This window comes from Cynocephalus volans, chromosome 3, assembly GCF_027409185.1.
Source record: "Cynocephalus volans isolate mCynVol1 chromosome 3, mCynVol1.pri, whole genome shotgun sequence".
Taxonomy (NCBI): Eukaryota; Metazoa; Chordata; class Mammalia; order Dermoptera; family Cynocephalidae; genus Cynocephalus; species Cynocephalus volans.
This window is the reverse complement of record NC_084462.1, coordinates 171,171,965-171,199,603: the sequence shown is the minus strand read 5'-3', so window position 1 is coordinate 171,199,603 and position 27,639 is coordinate 171,171,965. Positions and strand designations below refer to the sequence as shown.

General features: G+C 38.6%; 1 protein-coding gene and 1 pseudogene across 1 annotated transcript in view; both read left to right on the top strand.

The window, feature by feature from the left end:
- The window catches only part of CATSPERB (cation channel sperm associated auxiliary subunit beta), a 140,728-nt gene that overhangs the window by 62,309 nt on the left and 50,780 nt on the right, over positions 1 to 27,639 (top strand). The window contains exons 13-15 of the mRNA XM_063090157.1: positions 6,577 to 6,721; positions 22,885 to 23,039; positions 25,648 to 25,802. Of these exons, the coding sequence (XP_062946227.1) occupies positions 6,577 to 6,721; positions 22,885 to 23,039; positions 25,648 to 25,802 (455 nt within the window). The remainder of the gene's footprint in view (positions 1 to 6,576; positions 6,722 to 22,884; positions 23,040 to 25,647; positions 25,803 to 27,639) is intronic.
- LOC134371770 (large ribosomal subunit protein uL4-like) lies at positions 2,057 to 4,341 on the top strand (annotated as a pseudogene).

The following is a 27,639-nucleotide window of genomic DNA, read 5'->3' as shown; positions in this document are numbered from 1 at the left end:
AAGTAAGCCAGCAAGGATGCAGAGAAAGGGAAACTCTTATACACTGTTGATGTGGATGTAAACTAGCACAACCATTATGGAAAACAGCCTGGAGGTTCCTCAAAAAACTAAAAATAGAACTACCATATGATCCAGCAATCCAACTACTGGATACATATACAAAAGAACGGAAATCAGTATATCGAAGAGATATTTGCACTCCCATGTTTATTGCAGCTCTGCTCACAATAGTCAAAATATTGAATCAACTCAAATATCCATCAACAGATGAATGGGTAAAAATTATGGAATATATTCACAATGGAGTACTATTCAGCCATACAAAAGAATGAAATCCAGTTATTCATGGCAACATGGATGAGCTTGGAGGACATCATGTTAAGTGGAGTGAGCTAGGAACAGAAAGAGAAATACCACCTGTTCTCACTCGTATGTGGAAGCTAAGAAAGTTGCTCACATAGAAGTGAAGAATAGAATGGTGTTTACCAGAGTCTAGAAAGGGTAGGGTGAAAGGGAATAGTGAGAAGTTGGTTATAGGATACAAAAGTAAAGCTAGATAGGGGGAAAGGAATCTAGTGTTCTATAGCACTGTAGGGTGACTACAATTTAACAACAATTTATTGTATAATTTCAATTAGCTAGAAGAGAGAATTTTGAATGTTTCCAACCCAAAGAAATGATGAATGCTTGAGGTAATGGGAAAAAACCAGTAGTTACCAGGGTATCAGAGGATGAGGGAGGGAGAGAGGGAAGGATGCATAGGCGGAGCACAGAGGATTTTTAGGGCAGCAAAACTATTCTCTATGATACTGTAATGGTGAATACATGACATGCACTTGGCAAAACCCATAGAACTGTACAATACAAAGAGGGAACCCTAATGTAGAATTAAGTTAATAATAATATATCAATATTGATTCATAATTGTAACAAATGTGCCACAATAATGTAACATGTCAACAATAGGAGAAACCATGTATGTTGTGGGGGAGGGTATGGGAACTGTCTGTACTTCCTGCTCAATTTCTCTGTAAAACTAAAACTGCTATAAAAGTAAATTTTTTTAAAAAAGTCAATTACTTTTCTACATACCAGCAATGAACACATGGCATTTGAAAGAAAAACATAATTCCACTTGCATTAGCAATCCCCAAAATGAAATACTTAGGTATGAATCTAACAAAATGTTTACAGACTACATATGAGGGAAATTGCAGAATTTTGATGAAGGAAATCAAAGAACTAAATAAATGGAGAAATATTTCATGTTCATGGATAAGAAGACACAATAATGTCAAGATGTCAGTTCTTCTATTGATCTATAGATTCAATGCAATCCCATTTAAAATTCCAGCAAGTTATTTTGCAGATATCAACAAACTGAGTTTAAACTTTATATAGAGAAGCCAAAGACCCAGAATAGACAACACAATATTTAAAAAGAATAAAGACATGACCTGACTTCAAGACATACTGTAAAGCTACAGTAATCAAGACAGTATGGTATTAGCCAAAAAAAAAAAAAAAAAAAGTAGATAAGTAAATCAATGGAACAAAATAGAGAGCCCAGAAATAGACCCCCATAAATACAGTCAACTGATCTTTGACAAAAGAGCAAAGGCAATAAAATAGAGCAAAGATAGTCTTTGTTGCTGGACTAAGTTGACATCCACATGCAAAATAATAATAATAATCTATGCATACACATTTCACTCTTCACAAAAATTAACTCAAAATTCATCACAGACCTAAATGAAAAAACAAACGTACAAAATTCTTAGAAGATAACACAGAAGAAAATCCAGATGACCTTGGGTTTGGTGATAACTTTTTAGATGCAATACTGAAGGTAATGATCCATGAAAGAAACAACGGGAGAAGTAAAAAGACCTGTGGTTGTCACAGATTAGGGGGCAGGGAGGGACGAATAGGTGCAGCATAAAGGATTTAGGGTGGTGAAAGTACTCTGTATGACACTATAACAGTGGACGCATGTTATAGTGTCATACATTTGTTCAAACCTGGAGAATGTACGCCACCAAGAGTGAGCACTAATATGAACTATGGACTCCAAGTGATGATGATATGTCAATGTAGGGTCATCAGATGTGACAAACGTACAACTCTGGTGGAGAATGCTGATGATGGGGGAGACTATGCATGTGTGGGGTACAGTGAACTCTACACTTAATGGTTCAGATGATAAAGTTTACAATATGTGTTTTTTTCCACCTCAATTAAAAAAAGGGGTGGAAAAAATTATAAGGTTCCTGATAGATCACAAATCACATTTGCATTATGACCAGGAAAAATTTCTTCACAAAATTCAAAACATCTAAATTAATTTTAATAATTTTGAGCACTATCCAAATATAATAATATAATCAAGACAAAGGATACTTCCAAAGTAATTTGGCAATGACCTATAATTTGGGTCAAGTCAAACATTCAAAACAAAAAATAACAAAGAAAATAAACTGATCCTATTTTGCACTGGGGATATGCTCCAAAAGTTTATCTGTAAGTTAGCCATTTAGTGATCATGTTTCTCATTTGGTTGGACCCCCAAACCCGATCACAGAAGTCTCTTAACTTTATTGTTTACCTGAATAAAGTTCTCTGCATCCTAGAAAAGGAGGAGGGACAGAAGGAGGGGGACGGGGCAGAAGAAGAAATCCGTTCATTAAGGATATCTTAAGACGTGAAAATACAAACTGGAAACTGGGAGATGATATTGTGACACATTTAACTGAGAAAGAATTAGAAGTAAGAATATACTGTGTAAAGTATTCCTACAAAGCAGTATGAAAAAGACACAACAATAGCTGAAATGACAAAAGACACAAATAGGCATTTCACAGAAAAGAAAATGCAAATGGAATATACATGTGAAGAGATAATGTAGTTCACAAGAAATCAAGGAAATACAAATTAAGAATGCAAGATGATAACATTTTCAGCTTTTAACTGGCAAAATTAATTCTGACAATACAAAATGTTGGAGAGAATGTGGATTAATCAAATCTCTTGTACATTGCTGGTGGGAGATTAAATCACTACAACTAGCTTTTCCTGTGGGAGTCTCCAGGTTGACAGGAGCGTGGCCTTCTCTTCTCCCCTGCTTGGCATGTGCTCCTCCACTGATAACTGTGTACTCCAAATAGGGGGAGTCATCTGGCAAAAATGTCACTTTTCCAGCTGTATTCAAGGCTCCCATTCAACCAGATATTGTGAATTTTGTTCACGTCAACTTGTGCAAAAACAACAATAAATTAGCAGGTTGTCAGATCGGCGCTGAGTGTTAGGGTAACAGCAGAGCTGTGGCTTGAATTCCCAGAGTTCCAGGTAGTGAGACTTACCATTTTGGCTGGGGCACTTTTGGAAATACATGCTGTGGAGGCTGCATGTTTGCACCAACCAAAACCTGGCACCGTTGGCACCACAGAGTGAATACAACCCAAAAGCGATACACCATCAGCACTGCCCTGTCTGCTTTGGCCTTACTGGAGCTGGTAATGTCTAAAGGTCATCATATTGAGGAAGTTCCTGAACTACTTTTGGTGGTCGAAGATAAAGAAAACCAAGGGAGGCTGTTTTGCTTCTTAAGAAACTTAAGGCCTGTAATGATATCAAAAAAGTCTATGTCTTTCACCAAATGAAAGCTGGCAAGGGCAAAATGAGAAAGCATCCTATCCAGTGCAGGGGACCCTGCATCATCTATAATGAGGATGACGGTATCATCTAGGCCTTCAGAAACATCCCTGGAATTACTCTGCTTAATGTAGGCAAACTGAGCCTTTTGAAACTTGCTGCTGATGGGCAAGTAGGGCGTTTCTGCCCTTGGACTGAAAGTGCTTTCCGGAAGTTAGATGAACACTACTTCATGTAATCTACCTCCCTGAAGGGTGACTATAACCTTCCCATGCACAAGATGATAAATACAGACCTTAACAGAATTTTGAAAAGCCCAGAGATCCAAAGAGCCCTCCGAGCACCACACAAGAAGATTCATGGCAGGGTCCTGAAGAAGAACCCACTGAAAAACCTGAGAATCATGTTGAAGCTAAACCCCCATGCAAAGACCATGCACCGGAACACCATTCTTTGCCAGGCCAGGAATCACAAACTCTGGGTGGATAAGGCAGCAGCAGCACGAAAGGCCAAATCAGATGAGAAGTGGGTTGCAGGCAAGAAGCCTGTGGTGGGGAAGAAAGGAAAGAAGGCTATTGGTGTTAAGCAGAAGAAGCCTTTGGGAAAAAAGGCTCTACCAAGAAACTGGCCGCGGAAAAGAAGCCAGCAGAAAAGGAACCTTCCACAGAAGAAAAGAAATCTGCTGCATAAACTCTTAAATATGTTTATTTCATAAAAGTCAAACCATTCAGACAGCTTATTTTGAATAAAGACCTGATCAAAGAGACAGTGAGAAAAAGAAAATCACTACGACTATTTTGAAAAGCAATTTGGCATTATTGTTATCCTGTAAATTTGAACATTTGCATATTCCGTGACACACCAATCTCATTTTTCAGCAAGGGAAACAAATATATGATCAGACATTTTTATATGTTCATCATGGCACTGTTAGTAATAGCATTAAATAACTGAAAATAATCCAGTTGTTCAGGAACAGGAGAATGAATAAATAAATTACAGTTTATTCACCTAAACAAATGGACTGAGCTATGTGCAACATGTATGAATATAAGTAAATGCTGGGGGGGGGGAGTAAATTCTAGAAGGTATATGATATGATTGTCCTTTTTATAAAGAGCAAAAATAAGTCTAAGTCATATGTTATTTAAACACGCATACATATATGCTAAAATTTTTTAAATAACCAGGGAGTGAAAAACACAAGATTCAGGATAATAGATATCTGTGAGGGGGAACAGTGGGATAGCAACGGGGAGAAGCACACAGGTAGATGTAAATTACAAGCGATATGCTGATTCTTAGGTTGGGCTGTCAGTTCACACATGTTCATTACATTATTAAATAAATAATATAAGGAAAATAAAAGTGAGCCATGGATGGATCATTAATTTTTAATATTTAGGGAAAAACACAATGAGATGTCTTTTTTTTCATTCGGGTCATCAGTACAAATTAAAAATAAATTTTTGATAGTATCAAGTATTGTTGAGGTTTGGGGAAATAGATGCTTTTATACACTTATTGATGGGAACATAAACTGGTTCAATGAAATTGAAGAGCATTTTGAAGTCTCTATTAAAACTACAGACATATGCATAGCATCAGACTCAGCAATTCAATTTTGCAGTATTTTCTCTAGAGATAACACTTTAACATTCTACGAAGAGGCAGGTAAATGAATGTTCACTGCAGTGTTGTTTATAACAGTGAAAACGGGTACAACTTTTAAATGTCCATTAGTAGGAAAGTAGAATATCTTAAGTATGGTATATCCATAAATTGGATACTCTGTAGCATTACATAAGAATGTAAAGATCCACATGATCTACCTTAAAATGATCTGAGACATATTGTTGAGTGGCAGATGTAACTTATAGAACAACAGACACAGTATGATACCATTTCGAGCATGCTGTTCAAAGCACCGTCCCACCCCCCACACCTACCCACAGCTCTGCTCAGCTGCTCACCAGTAACATTTGCAGGGGCCGAAGAAAGAGTGAAAATGGAGGCCCACATATTATATGTTTAGGATTATGGATTGTGCTCTATCAGCAATGAGCACTGCATCATGAGTGACAGAGGCACGCATGCATTATTCAATAAATTTTCTCTGTGTGTTTGTAATATTCAGGCCCACTAAGCATACAGTCCAGGTCAAGGATACCTTTTGTCCAAGTCAAAGGTGGATTGCACCCAGACATACCCTTCTCACCACCATAAAATGAAGTCAATACTGTACATATTCTATTGGTGTATATATAGAGAGAGAGAGAGAATGTAAATGCATAGAATTTTCAACCTAATAATAGTGGTTATTTCCTCTGGGAAAGAGGAAGACCAGGTTTATGTCAGATGAGGTATAAAAGAATTATTTGGATCGTGGTCTAAGATACTTCAGCCACACTTATAAAGTTTTGAATTTAAGAAAAGCTTATTTTCAGGTATAGCTTGTTATTAACAGCAATTTTTAAAAAGAAATTTAAACATTCATCATTTTATGAACAAGGGAACTCCATTGGAGAGAAGACAGGAGTAACTTTGTTCTTTTACACAGACGGTCCCTGACTTACAATGATTCAACTTGGTTATGGGTTTATTGGGGATGTTAAATGCCTTTCAACTTAAGATGGGTTTATCGGGATGTAACCCCTTCATGAGTCGAGGAGCATGTGTGCATTCACCACGCGTGTTGATGCCTGACACTGCATGCAGGCTCTGATGGAAATAGAGGGGACACCAAGTAGGTACAGAGTCTGTACGTGTGTGCGTGTCTGTGTGTGTGGTGTGTGAGCAATGCATGCAGAAGTATAGGAAAGACCATGCACAGGACTTTTCTTATGTAGGGAGACTACACTGATAAGTAATGGCTGACTGTCACAGGCAGCTGTTTAGTGAGGTCTTATCTCTTTATCCCCTTAGGTATGGCTTTCAGTTGATGGCGGCAACACCTTTGAATTAATAGCTGACTTTCATGATGATATCATAAAGAATACTTATCATAGTTTTTATACTTCAGATATTACTTTTGTTTCTGAAAGTGGAAAGGTTTACTTGACAAAGGCAGGTAAGGATATTGCTTTTATGGGTGTAAGCACTACAGTGGGCTGGGGATTAGAAAATCTATGAAATATCTGCCTAATTAATCATCTAACCCGAAAGTCTCCAACCTATTGGGGGTGATGGATTTGTAGAATCGACAGAAGTTGGATTCTGTAAACAGCCCTGAATAAGGAGAACTCTGGCTCACCATACTTATGTTCTTATTTTCAATTTCAGTGATGTTTTACTTTCCCAAAAGCCATATAATAAAAGCCACCACTTATCCAGCCACAATGGTGCTCAGCATGTTATCATCTCATTCAATATTCACAACAACCGGGCTGAAGTAGATAATGTCAGCTTACTTTTGCTGATTAAATTGATGCGACCAGGGTCACACAACTTGTAAGAGGTAACGTTGTGTGAATGACATACTGCTCTCCATCTCCTCGCTTTGGTAATCGTATCATTTCATTGATCAAGTCTACATAGCTCCTCTCAGTTTGTTTGCATAGTGAAAGAAACAGTAAATATTGATTGACCTTATTGATAGTTGCCCATTCCTTTCAGATGCACTTGAATTTTGCTAACCAGTCTAGGAGCCTAGAACGATAAAGGGACATGGTTCCCAGCTTATTTCTGTATCTCTGTGAGCAGCATTTTCATTTCATTTTGTCATTCTATTATTGAGTCTTTGAGAACTTGTTTTGGTGAATTTACTAATTTATTAAGGTTGATTGATGCAAGCTATGGGATATGCTTTGTCTCAAATGGATTTTTATATTTTCTACCTATCCTTCCCTTCTTTTTTTCCCCCTCTTCCCTCCCCTCTTCCCCCACCTCCTTCTCTACCCCTTTACCTGCCTCACCCCTTCTCCTTCTGTCCCTTCGCCATCTCCTCCCTTTTCATCTAGTTCATTATTAAAGTGTGCAGCACCGGTCAGATCTCCTACTTGCCCTAACATGGTGCAGGTGAATTATTTTTCAGACCCATTTGCTTTACCTCATTTAGGTAGGACTTGGGTTCATTTGCTCAACTCAGTGCAGTATGTTACAAGGTGGCAAACCTAGATTTACTCAAGAGGGCTTGATTTTTCCCTTTAATTTCCTTTGGATACCTTCTCACCCACTGTCAACTTCCCGCTTCTTAGCAGGGTATTACTGAGAGTCCTCAGGATTTTGTTGATTTACCTTCTTTCCCTCAATGTTGCCCCCAAGGGTTGGATGTAGAATAGTGGGACCTGTTACACCAGAATTTTCTTTCTTTCTTTAGCTCTTACTTTTCTATATTTTGGCATAAAATTGTTCCTTTTCCTTTTTTGTTTGCTGCTGGTGTTTTTGTTGGTGGTGGTAGCATTTGCTAAGTATTTATTTGTTTATTCATTCATTCATTTTTGTGGTTATATATATATAAAAGACATGAAATGTGACATTTTGTACATTTTTAAGTGTACCGTTCGGTGGTGTTAAGTACATGTGCATTGTTGTGCCATCATCACCATCATCCGTCTCTGGAACTTTTCCTGTCTTCCCAAACTGAACCTCAGAGGTACCCATTAAATAAAAACTCCCCATTTCTCCCTCCTCCAGCCCCTGGCAACTACTTTCTGTCCCTATGAATTTGGCTCTAGGGACCTCGCATAAGTGTGTTCATATGGTATCTGTCCTTTTGTGACTATCATATTTCACTTAACATAAGGTCTTCAAAGTTCATCCCTGTTGAGCATGTAGTGGTATTTCATTCCTTTTGAAGGCTGAATAATATTCCATTGCGTTATAGACCACATTTTGTTTATCCATTTATCAGGATATTTGGGCTGATAGACTTTTGATGTTTTTTCCAGTTTTTGGCTATTATGAGTAATGCGGCTACGAACATTTGTATACATGTTTTTGTGTAGAAATATGCTTTCAGTTCTGTTGCATATACACCTAGGAGTCTAAATGCTCTATGTTTAATATGGTAGCTCTATGTTTAATATTTTGAGGATCTGCTGACCTGTGACTGTACCAATTTACATTCCCACCAGCAATGTATGAGCGTCGTTCCTCCATATCCTCACCCACACTTATTATTGTCTGTATTTTTCATTTTAGTAATCCTAGTTGGAGAGGAATGGTATCTCCTTGTGAGTTTGATTTGCATTTCTGAAATGGTTAATAATGTTATGCATTTATCCATGTGTTTATTGGTACTATGGTTTGAATGTCCCCTCCAAAGCTCATGCTGAAACTTCATCCCCATTTTAACAGTAATGAGAGGGTGGGGAATCCTACATGGTGTTTGAAAAGTGGGGCCTTTAAGAGGTTATTGGATCATGAGGACTGTGGGTTATCACTGGAGTTGACTGGTAGCTTTATAAGGAGAGGAAGAAAGACACGAACGTGCTCTTGTTCTCCCCACGTGATGCTCTGTGCCACCTCAAAACTCTGCAGAGAGTCCCCACCAGGAAGAAAGCCCCCACCAAACGCACTCCCTTGTCCTTGAGCTTCCCAGCCTCCAAAACAGTAAGAAATAACTTTCTTTTCTTTATAAATTACCCAGTTTCAGGTATTCTGTTCTAAGCTACAGAAAACGGACTAAGACAAGTGGCCATTTGTACATCTTGGAAGAAGTGTCTATTCAAACCCTTTGCCTGTTTTTCAATTGGGTTAATTGTATTTTTACTGTTGGGCTGTAAGTGTACATTATGTAGTCTGGATACCCATACCTTTTCAGATGTATGATTTGCAAATATTTTCTCTCCTTCTGTGGGTTATCTTTTTACTTTCTGATAATGCTCTTTGAAGCACATTTTTCATTTTGTTGAAGTCCACTTTATTTATTTTTTTCTTTTGTTGCTTATGGTTTGGGTGTCATATATTAAAACCATTGCCTAATCCAAGGTCATGAAGATTTACTCCTATGTTTCCTTTGAAGAGTTTTATAGTTTTCATATACATATTTTATTATTTTGTTGTTGGTTCATCTTGTCAGGTGTTCATTAGGTAACAAAACTACCAATTGTGTAAAAAAAAAAAAAAAAAAAAAAAAAACTAAGCTGAAATTCAGTAACTTAACAGGCAAGGGAGATCTACCTTCAGAAACACGGTCTCCCAGAACAATGTTCAAGTAGGACTTTAATAGATTGTTGGGTAAGTGGAAACTGAGTTAAGCTTAGAGATACCGGATTAGGTCTAACAGGAATGGGAAAAACACTGATTATCTCTAACACAAGAGCAGGGTTGGTTTCTTCATTCTTAACACTATCAGCTTTTTGACTGTCTAGTTTAAAGCCAGTTTCTTCTAGTCTTGAATCTCTGATATGATTTTATTTTTTTTAATGTTTTCAAAGGGTTGAATAATATATTAAAACACTAATAATAGGAGAGATTATTTCTTCCATTTTTATACACTCAAATTAAAATATACTCAAATTAAAATCTTCGAGCATAATTAACAGTTATTTTTCTCACCATTGCTTCTTTATTTCCAGTTTTTTTCTTCTGGATTCATTTTCCTTCTTACAGAAATACATCTTTTAGTACTTTTTCAGAAAGGGTTTATGAATGAATTTTCTCAGACTTTGTCTAAAAACCTTTGTGTCACCCTCATGCTTGAATGAAGTATTTGACAGTCACTTTCCCTCAGATCTGCTGCCTCCTGACCACTGTAGCTACTGATGAGAAGTCTGCGGTCAGCTTAGTTGTTATTTCTTTGTAAATGATCTTTTCTTCTTAGTGTGTGCAGTTTTTTGTTTGACTTTGACTTCCCTTTAGCTAGCATTTAAGGCTTTCTCGTGGTCCATAATATTCTTCGGTTTCTCTTTGATATTCCTGTGCACGGATTTCTTTTTACATATCCTGTTTGCACTTTGTTGTGCCTCCTGAGTCTGAGAACTCAATTCTTCCTTTAGTTTTTGCGAGATGTCCTTCAGTATCTCTCTGAATATTGCCTCTTCCCTATATCCTCTGCTCTCTCCTTCCAGAACTCCTATTAGATGCTTTCTCACTTCATCCTCCACATCCTTTTTTTTTTTTTCTGTTAATTTTATTTTGTCAATATACAATGTGTTTGATTATTGTTGCCCATTACTGAAACCTCCCTCCCTCCCCCCTCTCCCCCCTCCCACCCAACAATGTCCTTTCTGTTTGCTTGTCGTATCAACTTCAAGTAATTGTGGTTGTTATATCATCTCCCCCCCCCCGGTTTTGTGTGTGTGTGTGTGTGTGTGTGTGTGTGAATTTATATATTAATTTTTAGCTCCCACCAATAAGTGAGAACATGTGGTATTTCTCTTTCTGTGCCTGACTTGTTTCACTTAATATAATTCTCTCGAGGTCCATCCATGTTGTTGCAAATGGCAGTATTTCATTCGTTTTTATAGCTGAGTAGTATTCCATTGTGTAGATATACCACATTTTCCATATCCACTCATCTGATGATGGACATTTGGGCTGGTTCCAACTCTTGGCTATTGTAAAGAGTGCTGCGATGAACATTGGGAAACAGGTATACCTTCGACTTGATGATTTCCATTCATGAAGTCTGTGTTCAGTCCTATTTCCTGAAGTGTTTCTCCTATGTTTTCTTTAAGAAGTTTTATTGTTTCAGGGTGTATATTTAAATCCTTAATCCATTTTGAGTTGATTTTAGTATACAGTGAAAGGTATGGGTCTAGTTTCATTCTTCTGCATATGGATATCCAGTTCTCCCAGCACCATTTGCTGAAGAGGCAGTCCCTTCCCCAGTGAATAGGCTTGGTGCTTTTGTCAAAGATCAGATGGCAGTAAGTGTGTGGGTTGATTTCTGGATTCTCTATTCTATTCCATTGATCAGTGTGTCTGTTTTTATGCCAGTACCATACTGTTTGGGTTATTATAGCTTTGTAGTATAGTTTAAAGTCAGGTAGTGTTATGCCTCCAGCTTTATTTTTTTTGCTCAGCATTGCTTTGGCTATGCGTGGTCTTTTATTGTTCCATATAAATGTCTGGATAGTTTTTTCCATTTCTGAGAAAAATGTCTTTGGAATTTTGATGGGGATTGCATTGAATTTGTATATCACTTTGGGTAGTATGGACATTTTCACTATGTTGATTCTTCCAATCCAAGAGCATGGGATATCTTTCCATCTTCTTGTATCCTCTCTAATTTCTCTCAGCAGTGGTTTGTACTTCTCATTATAGAGATTTTTCACCTCCTTGGTTAACTCAATTCCTAAGTATTTTATTTTTTTTGGTGGCTATTGTAAATGGGCAGGCTTTCTTGATTTCTCATTCTGCATGTTCAGTATTGGAGAAAAGAAATGCTACTGGTTTTTGTGTGTTGGTTTTGTATCCTGCTACTGTGCTGAAATCATTTATCACCTCCAAGAGTTTTTTTGTAGAGGCTTTAGGCTGTTCAATATATAGGATCATGTCATCTGCAAACAGGGACAGCTTGACTTCATCTTTTCCAATCTGGATGCCCTTTATTTCCTTCTCTTCTCTGATTCCTCTGGCTAGTACTTCCAACACTGTGTTGAATTCTGATATGATTTTAAACAACAAGTTTTCTGAAGGCATCTGATATGATTTCAAAAAGCATGGTTTCATAAGCCTCAGAGTTGTGTCTTTGATGCTCACCAGCAGAAGTAATTTTACAGTCATAGAATCTCCTTTATTGGTCCTTCCTTATTCAAAGATAAAGGGAGACCACAAAATTCTGATTCTGTTTCTCCAGTTCTTCATCACTATGGTTATTTATCCTCTATTCTGTCAATAAAGCTTTTGTTCGATTTATGTTGGCATCAAGATTAATCCTTATGGTTTATTTGTCTGAGTCGTTTGTTGAGACAGCAGCTATATGGTATCACTCTGATGATCAGGCATCATGTGATTGTGGAAGAAACAAAAATGACTAATATTAGAAGGGATTAGAAGACAGAGCAAGATCTGGAACACTTCCAGTTCTCCAAAAAGGCTCTTCATGCCACTTTTCTGTCTGTGCACCACGAAAGGGCATCCATTATTCTGACTTCTAATACCATGGGTTACCTCTACCTAGTTTTAAATTTCATATAAATGAAAGTATGCAATATATGTTTTTTTGTTTCTGACTTTTTTCAGTCAGCATTATGACAGTAAGATTCCTCTATATCGTTGCATTTATTAGTAATTTGTTCTTTTTCACTGCTGTGTAGTCTTCTGTTGTTTGAATTATACTCGGATTTATTTCTCCTTCCCACTGCTGATGGATATTTGAATTATTTCCATTTGGGGCTTATTATAAATAAAGCAGTGGTGAACATTTTTGTATAAGTCTTTTGCTCAATGTAAGGTTTCTTTTCTTTTGGATAAATACCTAGGAATGGAATTGTTGCATCCTAAAGTATATGTATATTTAGCTTTTGGGAGGAAAATATCTTAGTGCTGCCAACATTATTTCAAAGTAATTGTATCAGTTTGCTCTCCCAATGCAATGCAAAGGAGTTTCAGTTGCTCTCTCTTCTCACCAACACTTAGTGTTGTTAGTCATTTAAATGTAAGTCGTTATGGTGAGTGTGTGATGGTATATCTCGTTGGAAATTTAGTTTGCATAAGTAATAGTGTTGAACACATTTTCATATGCTCATTTTTTAATCCTTTTTTGTAAATGGTCTCTTCAAGACTTTTTTTTAATCAAGTTTTGAATGGATTAAATTTTATTGATTTCTGCGAGTTTTTAATGTATTATGGATATGAGTTCTTTGTTAGAAATATGGCTTGAAAATATCTTCTCTCAATTAGTGGCTTGTGTTTTTTGCTCTCTTCATATCTTTTGAACAAAAAGATCATAAATTTTTAAAAAATTCAGCTTATCAATCTCTTATGGTTAATACTTCTTGCTTCTTATATCTATACTGCTTAAGAATTCTTTGCCTATCCCAAAGTTCTGAGGCTATTCTCCTGTTTTCTTTTAGCAGATTGATTGTTTTAGATTTCATAGATAGGTCTATATAAAACCTCTAATTTTATGTTATGAAGTGAGGTTCATATTTTTCCCATTCAGCTCACACGAGAAAAGTCATGCCACCTCACAATCATTGTATAAACTATGGTTGTCATTGTACCTCATTTGACCCCCTCAAGTCTTGCCCTCCACAGACACTCCATCCCATGTTCCTACCAGTGATAATCTGAGTAATCATGAAGCCCTTCCTTGCTATGGATTGCCAGTACCACAACATCTACCAGGCATACGCAGACATCTGTGAACTCATTAAGTATGCAACTCAGTCCCAGAATCCCACTTCTATATTCTATTTCCTAGGGATATTTCTGGTAAAAATACTGTATCCGTTTTGACCTGGCAGGAAATTTAATTCCACTCAGCGTGTTTCACCTGAAGAGCTTTTATAAGGAACTATTTGTAGAGTTGTGGTCAGGACTAATGGAACCAACAATGATACTAAAATATTCAGAGTCTAGCAATGGAAGAAAGCCATTACACTCCCTTTGCTTAAAGGGGTAAGATGATAGAGATAGATAGGTAGATAAGATAGAGAGCATTGCCTAAGTCCAGTCAAAGCTGGAATGGAAGAGCCAGCACCCTATAAAAAGTGTTGTCTAGGAGGCTCCCAACCACTGTCAGAACTGTATGCTCAAGGCGGGGAGAAAGAGCGTAAAAACTACCTTGACTTCTCTCTCCTTCCCCTTTCTTATCTCCTGCTACTGCCTTTCATTTGCCAAACCCAGTCAGAAGTCAGCTGGAAACAGAGCACAAGGATTGCAATTCATAGGGATCAGCCTTCCAGTGCCCCAAATAGGGAAGAGAACGTCTGAGGATGGATCTGCAGGAAGGGACAAATAATAAACAGCACATACTGTGAAACAAAAATCAAAATAGACTAAGCAAGGTTTCTTGGGAAGCAGTAAAAATAATTAACACCTAAGAAAACTAAACTGGTGATATAAATTATAAACTATTATAAATTATAAACTATGAAAACATGTCCAAATGTAGAACGAATGAACAAATAAGTGGAAAGTATCTGAAGTAGCAAACGTAGATGCTAAATTAAGAAACTGCAAATTATAGGAATTTTCAGTGATGAACAGAGATGGTGGGTATATGTTTCCCTATTTTATCTACAGTTCTTGGCATATTTTAGCCCTCTTATATGAAGGGATGGATGAATGAATGAATGAATGAATGAATACTAAAAAATAGGAAAAGTAAAGCAAACTGAAATCAGTAAGACATTAATTTTTTAAACTAAAAGCAAAGCAAACACAATAAAAGCACAAACACTCTTCTAAATTATTTGAAATCAAAAATATAAATCAATTTTAAAAGGACAAAAATCAAGCAAGCCTTGGATTCTTCTGCTCCAATAATGAATATTACGTATTCTTATATAGACCCTTCAAAGAAAAATATTATTACCTAACAATTTGGAAACCAGTTCAACTCGTTCCTCACATGCAAAGCCAACAGGAGGATATTGTAAACAATATATTTCATCCAATCTAAGATTGCACTGATTGTTAAGATGCACTTTGTTCTACTAACAGAAAGAAAAGCCCTTCCAATTAAACTTTAACACAGTGTTTTAATTGTGATCCTAGGTGATATATGAATTACTGTGGCATTATGCCCCCTGCCTGTAGTTACATTGCTTGGTCCATGATAAGGCAATCGTTTCCCATGTATCTCAGTAGTAAAACATAATGCAATTTTCATCTACCTGTGGGTTTCTTCCTTTCTTATGTCTTATAAAATACTTAGTGTTGTTCTATAAGGACAACTTTGGCTTTGTTGATAAATATATGTACTGCTGCTTTGTTTTTTTTCTCTTGCTGTACCCGCAACAACTTTGTTTCAATGCCAAATTATAATGTAATATTTTTGAAGGCGTTTTAAGCAGCAATAAAACTCAACATGGATTGCACCAGTGATTTAAGAAACTGAGTTAAAGTGATGACAGTGCAAACAGCTGAGACAAAGTACGTACATGTGTAGACCACTGACCACTATGGCGTGGGTGCCACCTGGTGGACAAAGATTGTAAGACACATAAATTATAAGATGTGTCTCAATTTCTAAGGTGTTAAAATGTGAAACCAGTGTATTCTTCCCATGTTTATCGATGACATATGGCATACTGAACCCTAGCAAGTATATCGGCATTGAAAATCTCACTGAACAATAAGGAAAAAACCCTGACTCTGTCTTTCTGAGGAAATAATTATAAATATTATAGATACCAAAAAACCAAGGTTTTCCATCCCTAAAAGGTAATCCAAAATATTATTTCTTTATCTGAGTATAAATAGACATGGAATTAGGAATTTTGTGAGATCCTTTATTGTGATCATCAATAGAACTTTTAAAAATGTGTTTACGGTACGAATTGTTTTTAAAAAGCAAAAGAAAGCAGAATAACTCATACAAAATAGGCATAAAAAAGAGGAAATAAGAAAAGCAGAAATTCTGCAAAGCATAAAATAGAATAACCAAAAGTAGACCTGCTCTACAGTTATCACCGTAAATATCATGTATTCACTTATTCAACAGCATTTATTAAGCACCTCTTCCATGCCAGGTACTGCACCAGTCCCTACGGGAAAAGCAGTCCCTTTTCTTGTAGAGCTTACATACTTGTCAGGAGAGACTGATAATTAACAAATGAACAAAAAATAGGCTATATGTAAGATAAATGCTACAGAGGGGGGAAAAGGTGAATAAGAAAAGCGGGGGTGAAGGGTGCATTGCTGTGAGGAAGTGTGTTGTGGTCAGGGTTGGCATCTTGGATAAAGCAGTGTGAGCAGACTGGAGGTGAGGAGGGAAAGAGTCCCACGCATATCCGAGGACAATCTACATTTCACCATCAAAGGCGGAGTCTCACTTTGGATTTTAAAACCCTGAAATATGTTGCCAGAAGAGAAAAACTTAAAGCAAAAGTGGGGAGAAGGAATACAAATAAAGACTTGAACAAACATGCCAGTTAAACTGGAAGGGAAAGTATGGGTGGTGATGTTAGTATTCAGATGCAGCAGGGCTTTTCCGGCCAAAAGTATTTAATAAACAAAGTTCATGTCATAAACTATCAACAATGAAAACATACCATTATTGAGTTAATGCTCTAAAGTAGTACAAGATATATAAATATACAAAATTGAACTGTAAGGAACGATACTAGAAGGAATCGATTGAAGTGCTATTGTAAAAGAAATTTTAAATTGGTAAGGTTAAATCTTTAATCCATCAAAGTCAAGGTGAGAGTATAAAGGAATATTCCATGTAAAGGAATTAAGATGTAGTGTTGAAATTTATGGCACGCATAGTATGCCGTAGCTAAAATATGTTTCCTAGGGGTGACTCATTGATGATAAGACCACAAAGGTCAACTGAAACTAGTTTTCTGTTTGAGTCAAGCTAAAGAATTTCATCATGTCATCGAAGTATTATTAACCTGATCATATTTGTATTTTAGAAAGATAATGTGGGGGATATATTGGAAAATGTGAGATTTTAGGCAGAGTGATGTATTTATAGACTATTTTAAAAGTTTAAGAGAATGATGAGGATCTGGATTAGAAAAAGTGGTTATAGGCATGGAAAGAAGAGTGGTTAATTATGAATGAATCAATAGGTGTTGGTGGATGATTGGATGTGAAATAGTGTGGGAAGCAGGTAAAGTCAAGCATCACACATAGGGCAATTGGATAAGTAGTGATACAATGAACATTATCCGTAGAACACAGTGTCCAAGGGATTCTATTTCTAATTGTGATACAACCTTGCTGCTGAGAATAACAAAAATAGTTAGATAAAAAAAATTTTTTTTTAATTGAAAACCTGTAAAGATAGCAAAAACAACCAGGCCAAAATCTAAGGGAAAACGGGAAGTCAGAGAGATAAACAGGGCACACAAGCACCTGTTTTTTTGCCCTGAAGAAATTTACAAATCCCTGCAGACTCAGGTTTTGAATTTGGTGAACTCATGAAGAATTACGGCCCAGAGTCCACCCGAGGTGGTGAGAATGTTAGAGGCATGCCCTACCATAAGCCAGAATCTCAATGAGCTCTACTCTTAGGATAGGGTGGAACCAAAAGGAAATTCATACACAGTCTCACATACGTCCCCAAGGAATGCAGCAAAGTTGTCTTGCTAAGTGGGTAAAAAAAAAAAAGAGAAAAGAGAAAAGACTTGTCTGAGACATTGTGGCCAGTGGAAGGCCTCAACAAGATTTGCACTGTCTGGGTGGTCCAGAAAATCTTAAGTGGAGATTTGTTTCTGCTAGTATCCCAGAAACCTGGAAAAAGCAAATACAGTGCCTCATCAGAGGAAGACATCATCCTAGGCCTCAAAAACGTCCCCCCAAAGTTTTCAAAGATAGTGATTGGTATAAAAGCAGCCAATATAAAAGGATCCAAAGCACCATAAATGAGATAGCACAGTAAAAACAAACAGGAAAAACAACCCCTCCCTCCTACCCCCCAAAAATCCACTGTCAGAATTGCTAGACAGAAGTTTTTAAAAAAGATTACATTTACAGTGTCTCACAAAATAAAAGGCATTTTGAGAATATCTGCAGGGAACAGGTACAAAACTATGCTCTGTACCCTAAGTGAATCAATGTGCAGTATATGCATGTATTGAAACAACTCACTGTACCCCACAAAATGTACAATATTTTAAAAAAATTTTTTAAAGGTGACCTAATAAATGAAAAGTATGAAATTAATCTTTTGGTAATGAAAAATACAATACCAAAACCAAATCATGAATCAAAAGTTTAACAACCCTTAGAACATTGACACAAAAATCCTAACGAAACTATTAGCTGATTAAATCCAGCAATATATATAAAAAAATTATATCATGACCTCATTGGATTTATACCAGGATTCCATGATGGCTTAGCATCAGAAAATGAATCAGTGCAGTACTATTACAGATTACAGGAGGAATAAATCCTATGATCATCTCATTAGGTGCAGAAAAATATTTGGTAAAACTCAATATTCATTCATGATTTAAAAAAAAAAAGTCTTAGCAAACCAATAATAGAAGGTAACTTCATGGTTAAGAATATCCAGGAGGGAAAAAACCTATAGCAAATGTCTGCTCAGATCTCCTAGTAACACCTTGCAATCTTTTGCTTTGTAATCAGGAGCAAGACGAGGAAGCATGCTATCACCACTTGTATTCATCATTGTATTAGGGGGCCAGATTATCCTAGAAAGGCAAGAAGAATATGATGTAGGTTAAATAAACAATATGATATAGGTCAAGTTTCCAATGCATGAATTTCGGTCCACGTATTGGAAACTTGACTTCCACTGTAACAATGTTAAGAGGGTGGGAAATCCAATTATGGTATTTGAAAGGTGGGGCCTTTGAGAGGTGATTGGTTCATGAGGACTGTGCCCTTGTGAATGGATTAATGCGTTAATGGTTTAGTGGGCGGTCATGGGCATGGTTATGATGGCTTTATAAGGAAAGCAAGTGAGAAGGTTAGCTCTTACTTTTACTCAGGCCATTCTTGCCATGTGACATTCAGCATTGCTGTGAAGAGTCACCACCAAAAAGAAGGCCTTCACCAGATGTGTTCCCTGGACTTTGGACTTCCCAGCCTCTGAAACTGAAAGAAATATATTTCATTTCATTATAAAGTATCCAGTTTCAGGTACTCTGTTATAAGGAACAGAAATGGACTAATACAGAAAATTGGTACTGAGAAGCGGGATGTTGCTAGTAATGAATACCTGAAAATGTGGAAGTGGCTTTGGAACTGTGTGATTGGCAGAAGCTGGAAGAATTTGGAGGAGGAGGTTGACAGCTTAGAAGATGAGAAGACCAGGGAAAGTTTGGAATTTCTTAGAGATCCAGTCTGGTGGTGACCAGAATGCTGATAGAAACATGGTCAGTAAAGGCCATTCTGAGGAGGTCTCAGATAGAAATGAGGAAAAGCTTATTGGAAACCGGAGCAAAAGTCACCCTTATTATAGAGTTGCAAAGAACTTGGCTGCATTCTGTTCATGACCAAGGGTTTATGAAATGTGGAACTTAAACATTATGAACCAGGGTATTTGGCAGAAGAAATTTCTAGCAAAGCATTCAGGCAGCTGTGTGTCTGCTTGTAACAGCCTACACTCAGTTATGGTGGCAAAGCCATGACACAAAGCCAAAATTTATAACTGAAAAGGAAGCAGAGGGTAAAAAATTGGAAAACTCTCAGCCTGGTCATATAAAGAGTAAAAAAGCATGTTCAGTAGAGAAAATGAGAGGTGTAGCCCAGTGGCCATCTGCTAGTGATCAGGACAGAAAAAAGAAATCATCAGGAGAATGGAAAAAAGACCCTGAAGGCATTTCGGAGATCTTCAAGGCTGCCCCTCTCATTGCAGACCTAGAGACTCAGGGAGACAGAATGGTTTCAGGGAACTGGACTAGGGAGGCCTCCATAGGCTTGCTGCCCAGGACCACCTAAGGATGCTGCTCCCTGCACCCTGGCTACTCCCTATATCCCAGCTGCACCAGTTGCTCCAGCCATAGCTAAATTGACCCCTGGTGCTGCTGGACCTGCTGCTTTGGAAGATACAAGCAAGAAGCCTTGGTAGTATCCACATGTTTGTAGGTTCACTAAATGCCAGAGCTGTGTAGGTATGGGAGCCCCAATTTCAAAGGGTGCATGGAAAAGCCTAGGACCCAGGAAGAGATCTGTTGCAGGGGCATAGTCACCACAGAGAGCCTTCAGCAGAGCAATGTCAAGCATAAATGTGGGGTCGGAGTTGCAGCAGAGAACCCCCACCAGAGCCATACCTAGCAGAGCTGTGGGAGTGGGACCACCATGGAGACACCAGAATTATAGAGATACCAGAGTGGAACACAAGCCTGGGGGAGCTGAAACATGGGCTGAACCCAGGAAAGCCATAGAGGTGGGGCTGCCTGAAGTCTTGGAGACCCAACCCCTGCACCATGTGCAGAGGATGCCAAACATGGAGTCAAAGGAGATTATTCTCCAGCTTTAAAATCTAATGCCTGCCCTGATGGGTTGCAGACTTTCTTCGGACCTGTTACCCCTTTCTTTTGGCCTACTTCTCCCTTTTTGAATGGGAATGTGTACTCTATCCTTGTCCCACCATTGAATCTTGGCAGTAGATAACTTGTTTGATTTCACAGATGAGACTGGACTTTTGAGCTGAAACAAGTTAAGACTTTGGAAATGGAATGAATGTATTTACATGTGAGAGGGACATGAACTTTGGGGGTCCGGGGTGGAATGATATGGGTCAAATGTGTCCCTCAAAAGTTCATGTGTTGGAAACTTGACCCCCGTTGTAATAGTGTTAAGATGATGGGAAACCCAGTTATGGTATTTGAAAGGTGGAGCCTTTATACGGTGATTGGATTATGAGAACTGTGCCCTCATGAATGAATTAGCCCACTGATGGTTTTATGGGTGGTCATGGACATGGTTATGATGGTTTGATAAGGGTAGCAAGTGAGAAGCTTAGCTCTCTCTTGCTCAGGCCATTCTTGCCATGTTGATACTCTGTTCACCAAGGGGCTCTGTAGAGTTCCCACCAAAAAAGACCTTCACCAGATGTGTTCCCTGGACTTTGGACTTCCCAGCCTCCAAAACTGTAAGAAACAAATTTCATCCCTTTATAAATCACCCAGTCTGAGGTATTCTGTTATAAACAACAGAAACAGACTAATACATAATACATATATAAAAAGTATTGAAGAGGAAAAAACAAAGCTGTCACTGTGACAGATGATGTGATTGTGAACATAGACAACCTGAGGTCAGAGTGACTGGAGCAGAGTAGACAGCAAAGAAAGTCACAGGAGATAAGGTCAGAGAGAGAACCAGAATCCAGATCATGGTAGCCCTTGGAAGGCATTGTAAAGACTGGCTGTACTCAGAGAGAGGTTGAAGCCATTGAGAGTTTTGATTAGGAGAAGAGATGAAGTGACAACATTTGTAAAGTATTATTTGGTTGCTCTTTTGAGAATAGACTAAAGGGAGCTATGAATCATGGAGACCAATTAGGAGGCACAAGAGAGATGATGGTGGATGTATACAGGGTGATAGTTGTGACAACAGTGAGAAGCAGTTGGATTCTACATGCATTTGGGGGCTAGAGTCAATAGGGTTTGCTGATGGATTAGATATAGGGTGTGAGAGAAAGAGAGGAGTTAAGAATGACACCAAGATTTTTGTATTGAGCAAGAAGAATAATGCAGTTGCTATTAATGAAGGTGAGAAAGGCTGAGGATGGAAGAGGTTTGTGGGAGGGTTAGGAGTTCAGTTGGAGATGAGTTCAGTTTGAGATGCCTGAGCGACGTGGACCGGGAGCTGTTGGTAGGCAGTCGGACACGTGAGTCTGGACTTCAGGGAAGACACCTAGATGGGCAATTTAAATTTGAGAATCCTCCACGTAAAGATGGCTTTAACATCCTAAGACGGAATGAGGTCTCCAAAGATACTGACAGAAGGAATTTAAGAACTGAGTCCTAGGGGACTCCAGCGTTTAGGGGTCGGAGACAGGAGAATGAACCAGGAGAGACTGGGCTGACTGGGTGGGGCCGGGTGGGGAGGGGGTTAGGGGATGTGAAGAGCGCTGTGCAAAAGTCGGTCTTTCTCGTCCCAGGACACGAGCTTTCACTCTAGCTCCAGGCAGGGGAGGGGATGCTCTGTTTCTCTGGGTCAGTGTCTGGCTAAGTGAAAGCTGCTGTCCTACCAGATTACTGAAGTACTTCTCGATGTGGTACCCTAAAGCATGAGAGAAACACAGACACCCAGTTTGTTTCAATATATTAATCCTAGTCGTACTAATGACCCACTGGTCTCTCCTGATAATTCCTCTTGCCGTCCTAAGGGGTTTTTCTCTCCTGCCTTCTACCTGATCAGGAATCTGATTTGCTGGTATCAGGAAGAAAAACCACTACCAGGGGGAGCTAAACTCTTTTCCTTTAGATCTCTTCATTAAACATCCCTCCCTCTCTTCTGTCCTTAAGCTACTTCAGTGAACAGGTTCTGTAGTGACGTGGGGCCTGGAAAAGACTTTCCTGGGACTTAACAAAGGCTCGCCTATATTTTACTAATTCAGGAGTCTCAGAGCCCAACTCCTACCCCTTAGTTTAAATGAAGAAGTTTTTACAAGATACAGTATTAAAAGTTTTCTAGTTGTATTATATCAATATCAAAAGACTTCTGTTTATTTCCTTATAGGATTAGAAAGATATAGTGAAATTGGAAATGTTGCTGATAAAATTTTCACATTATACTATGATCATTTGGGATTCATACATAAACTAACTCCAGGTCGCTTTGAAGCTGACAGGTCACTTGCAACCTCTAGAAATTCTAAAAGTATTTTCGGACAGGTCAGTGATATAATAAGTTAAACGGATTGCTTTGTTTTAAGAATAGATGCCCCATTTGATACACAGAATAGTGGGGAAATGGGAAAGTATTTTCCCTAGGACAAACTCTTATTAATGCACTTTGCTCTTTTTAGCTAGGAGAAAACCTCCACATATCAGGGAACATCTCCAAAATCATCTTCCAGGTCCCATACGGGGTTATATAATAGCTCCAACTCCACCCAGGATCTCTTCATGCAAATATGAGGATGCTTCAAAAAGTTCATAGGAATATGCATATTATCTTTTAATTCTATTTTTCCACAAACTTTTTGAAGTACCCTTGTATCTTCACAGCAGAACAACACCAGATATTCTAAGATAGTACCCCTAGCCCAGGCCCAGGTAGGACTGATTCTCTACCTCCCAAGGTGGGCCTTGAAAAAACATGAGTTCCAGTTTACCTTTCTTTGATATTAACCCTGCCCCCTAGTTTCTTCTTTTTCTAATGCCAACACCAAAAGGGGTTATTGTCTTCTTCACAGATGACACTAGCTATCAATCTTAAAAATAATTTTCATGTATAATATGTCACTTGTGAAGGTATACATGCCTAAGAATTCACCACTGGGCATACATTCAAATGAACACCCATCAATATATCACCAAAGAATCAAGCTTTTTTTTTTTTTTTTTTTTTTTGCCCTTTTCGTGACCGGTAAGGGGATCGCAACCCTTGGCTTGGTGTCGCCTGCACCGCGCTCAGCCAGTGAGCGCACCAGCCAGCCCTATATAGGATCCGAACCCGCGGCGGGAGCGTCGCTGCGCTCTCAGCGCTGCACTCTCCCGAGTGCGCCATGAGGTCAGCCCAGAATCAAGCATTTTTGACTGGGGCTGAGTAAAACCTGCCATCTGACTTAAGGGAAATAGAAAAAAAGATTAATCTAGTTTTGAAAGATCATTCCAATTACTGGGCCAAGTCTGTGGGTGAAAGGATGGTGTTTTAGCTTCCCCTGTCTGAGATGTGGGCAGAGAGTGAGGGTGAGAACTCCCATGTGACAGTAAGATGCCACCACATGACTCCCTGTGTGTTCGCCTCAGCCTGGGGTGTGGGTTCTGCACATGTACCAAGTGAATGACGTGATGGGAGACAGAACTTAACAAAAATCAGTTACCTCAATTTCTCACTAGCTTCACACTTTGTAGGAAGTGTCTTAGTTTTCTTATGTGAAAGTTTAAATTATTAAAATCAAGAACATACCAGGATTTTCTACTCAGGACGAGTTTGAGGAACTCACGCTCAACAATATCACCTCTCTCTCTGCAAACAAGCCATGTCCGCATCCTCTCCGGATGAAAACGTCACTAGCTCTTACTGTGTGCCAGGCACTGTCGTGAGCTCGTAATCCGTGTAACAATTGTTTATCCCCATTTTACTTATGGGGAAAGTGAGGCACAGAGAGGCTGAATGATCTACCCCAAATTACACAACTGGTTGGTTACTGGAAACAGGCATCTATCCCAGGCAACTGGCGCCAGGGCCTGTGCTTTTAGCCGCTCTGCTGCCTCTCACTGGACTTGCAGACACTTTTCATGGGATACTCTTGTGGCCCCCAGGCGAGAGGGTCATGCAGAATTCTAAGTAATTTTCAACCTTTTCAATAATTTTCAAGAGTGTTTAAACCATTTGTTCAGTCCTGTGTTTATTTTCCTTGTAGCTATTTCCTACTCTCTTCTCTTCTCAGTGGGTTCCTAAAATTCAGAGATTAGGAAAAAAGGCATGACAGAAAATGAGCATTGGAGGCACTATTTGATGGGTATGCCCCTAACCAATCTACACCATCTCCCACCCACTACTCCACTCATGTCAACAAAGTCAACTCCAACATCTCCTTTTTGGGGCACCCCTCTTCTCATCCCTAAAAGTTCCCAAGGCTGGACAGGATCAGGAGTGGAGAAGTTTGTGTTGAATAGAAGACCAACAGGTCGGAAATCTAGGCCAAAGCTGCCTGTGTTGACTGCAAGGGAAAGTCTGTGAAAAAGAGGGAGACCTGGACAGTAGCAGTACAGAATTTCTAGCATGCCACTGGAAGCAGCAGCTTTCCAGTGAGAAGGGGTATTTCACAGGCCCCTTCCTAAATAAAATTCCAAATAAGAACCCAGTTCCGGGCTGGCTGGTCAGCTCAGTTGGTTAGAGCATGGTGCTAACAGCAAGGTCCAGGGTTTGATCCCTGTACTGGCCAGCTGCCAAAAAACCGAAAATGAAAACAAACAAACAAATAAATAAAACACAAAGAACCCAGTTCTAAAATCTGCACCTCCAGACTCCTCACAGACACACAATGCAAGTTGACTTTACGTATACATTCCACTCCAGCCATCTACAAAGGGCCCAGGAATCTTAACCTGAATATTCATTATCAGAATTTCTTCACCCCCTCAACAGAAAAATGCATTTTCCCTTGCACACACATGGATATTCAAACAGAACACGTGGAAATAGTACTCCAACTGATAAATAAAATGTGTTGTTTTGATGTCAACTGGAAATAAATCTGTTACTCGAATTTTGTCATAATTGAAGTATAAAATGGTTTAAATACAATATTTTCTTTTTTTCCAATTCCAGGCTCCTGATATGGGCTTTGAGACAGCACTTGCTCCACAGTATATCACCTTAACTGAAATAATCTTTTTTGCATATGTACCTGAGAATGAGCCTCAGGAAACTATATACACCAAGAAATTCAACAATATTCACCATGGAAAAGTAATACACTCCAGGTAGATGGTGATTTGCCTCACGTTTATTTAGATTGCATACTGGTTTCTACATTTAAAATTGTGAGCCTACTTTTATGAGTAATTTTCTTGGTCAAATAGAGTAAGTCTTTTTTTAATACCTTGCAAGGCCAAACGGATTTACAGACTCCAAGTTGTCTTGCATGATGTCCCAATTTTAGACATAGTGCCATTTACATCAGCACCATAAGGCCAAGCTATAGAAATGTGTGTCCCTTACCTTAAGTATCAAAAATGTTATGGGCTATACTGGGTACTGCTTATCCACAGTGTTCCTTCACATGACAATTCTCGTATGTCCTAGAGACAAACACATCTAATGTCGTGGAGGCCATCTTTCATAAAATACTGCATGACAAGGCATACAAAATTCTCAGGAATGTTTAACTTTAAGATATCAGCAAGAGCCAATGACCCTTAAAGCTACCTTTAAGGACTTAAAAGCTCTCTTTTGAGAACAATATGACTTCTATAACCCCCAAATATAACAATCAAAAAAAGGAACAACTACAGATTACCAGAAACTCACTGCTGTGGTCTGAATGTTTGTCTCCCCCCAAAATTCATATGTTGAAATCCTAACCTCCCAAGGTGATGGTATTAGAAGGTGGGGCTTTTGGAGGTGAGTAGGTTACGAGGGCTGTGCCCTCATGAATGGGATTAGTGCTCTTATAAAAGAGACCCTCGGGAGCTAGCTAGGCACTTTCACCATGTGAGAACACACACGAACCAGAAGATGGGCCCTCACCAGAACTAAATCTACTGGCACTTTGATCTTGGACTTCCCAGCCTCTGAAACTGTGAGAAATACATTTCTGTTGTTTATAGACTGCCCATTTTATGGTATTTTATGATAGCAGCCTGAATGTTCTAAGACACTCACTCTGTCCCAAAGTGGTGGGCCCTACTCTACCAGGTTGAAATCTGTATATTATATGTATATTGGGCTGTCGATGCATATCTTGTCCCATAGACAACAACACCATGCACCATGAGGCAGAGATAAAGATGGGAATCAGATATAATATAACAAATGCTGGCAGTATTTTCTTTTCATAAGGATTGTAGAACTTTCTGTCTCTAAGGGAAGTATCAGTTATCTCTAGAATTATTTTCTATTTTAGATAGTTTTTGCTTGTGTGACATTCCAGATCAGTTAGTTATGTTTATATAGGTGGGGTGTTTTGTAAAAAATGTATAGAATTACTTTTTCAGTGATTAACCTATGATTAACATCATCTCAATGTTAATATTAGCTTCTTACATTCTAATTATTTTTTAAAGCATATGATAATTCTCTTAAAATGCAGAATACTTAAACACAAGTGGACTTCAACTGGGCAGGTCAAAAATTTGAGAGTCCAAAGTTGTGAGGTCAGCAATAAGCCAAAGGCAGATATCTAGGTAGTCAGGGAGTAAAATAGGGTGACCCATTCACTTATTTATTCCATTCATATATTCTACAAATAGTGATTTAACTGAGACTGCATGGCAGGTGCTGTGATAGATAGACAGGTGAACAAGACGTCAAGCCCTGTACTCCCTGAGCTTATGTTCTAGCCCAAGGAGCAGATAAGTGACGTGATGACAATTGACGTAAGTCTACAAGAGAGGAGTATTTAGCACCGAGAAGATTTTCCTGGAGTTTGAGCCCGAGTTTGGAGAATCTTGGGACGTTTCTCTTGGAATACCATCCAAGCTTCTTCCTGAGACTCAAAAGGCCCGCCCTGACCTGGCTTCACTCTCTCAATGACTTCTCTTCTTTGTGCACTACGCTGAGGACACTCCGGTTGTCTTCTGGTTTCTCTAACTCTTCAGG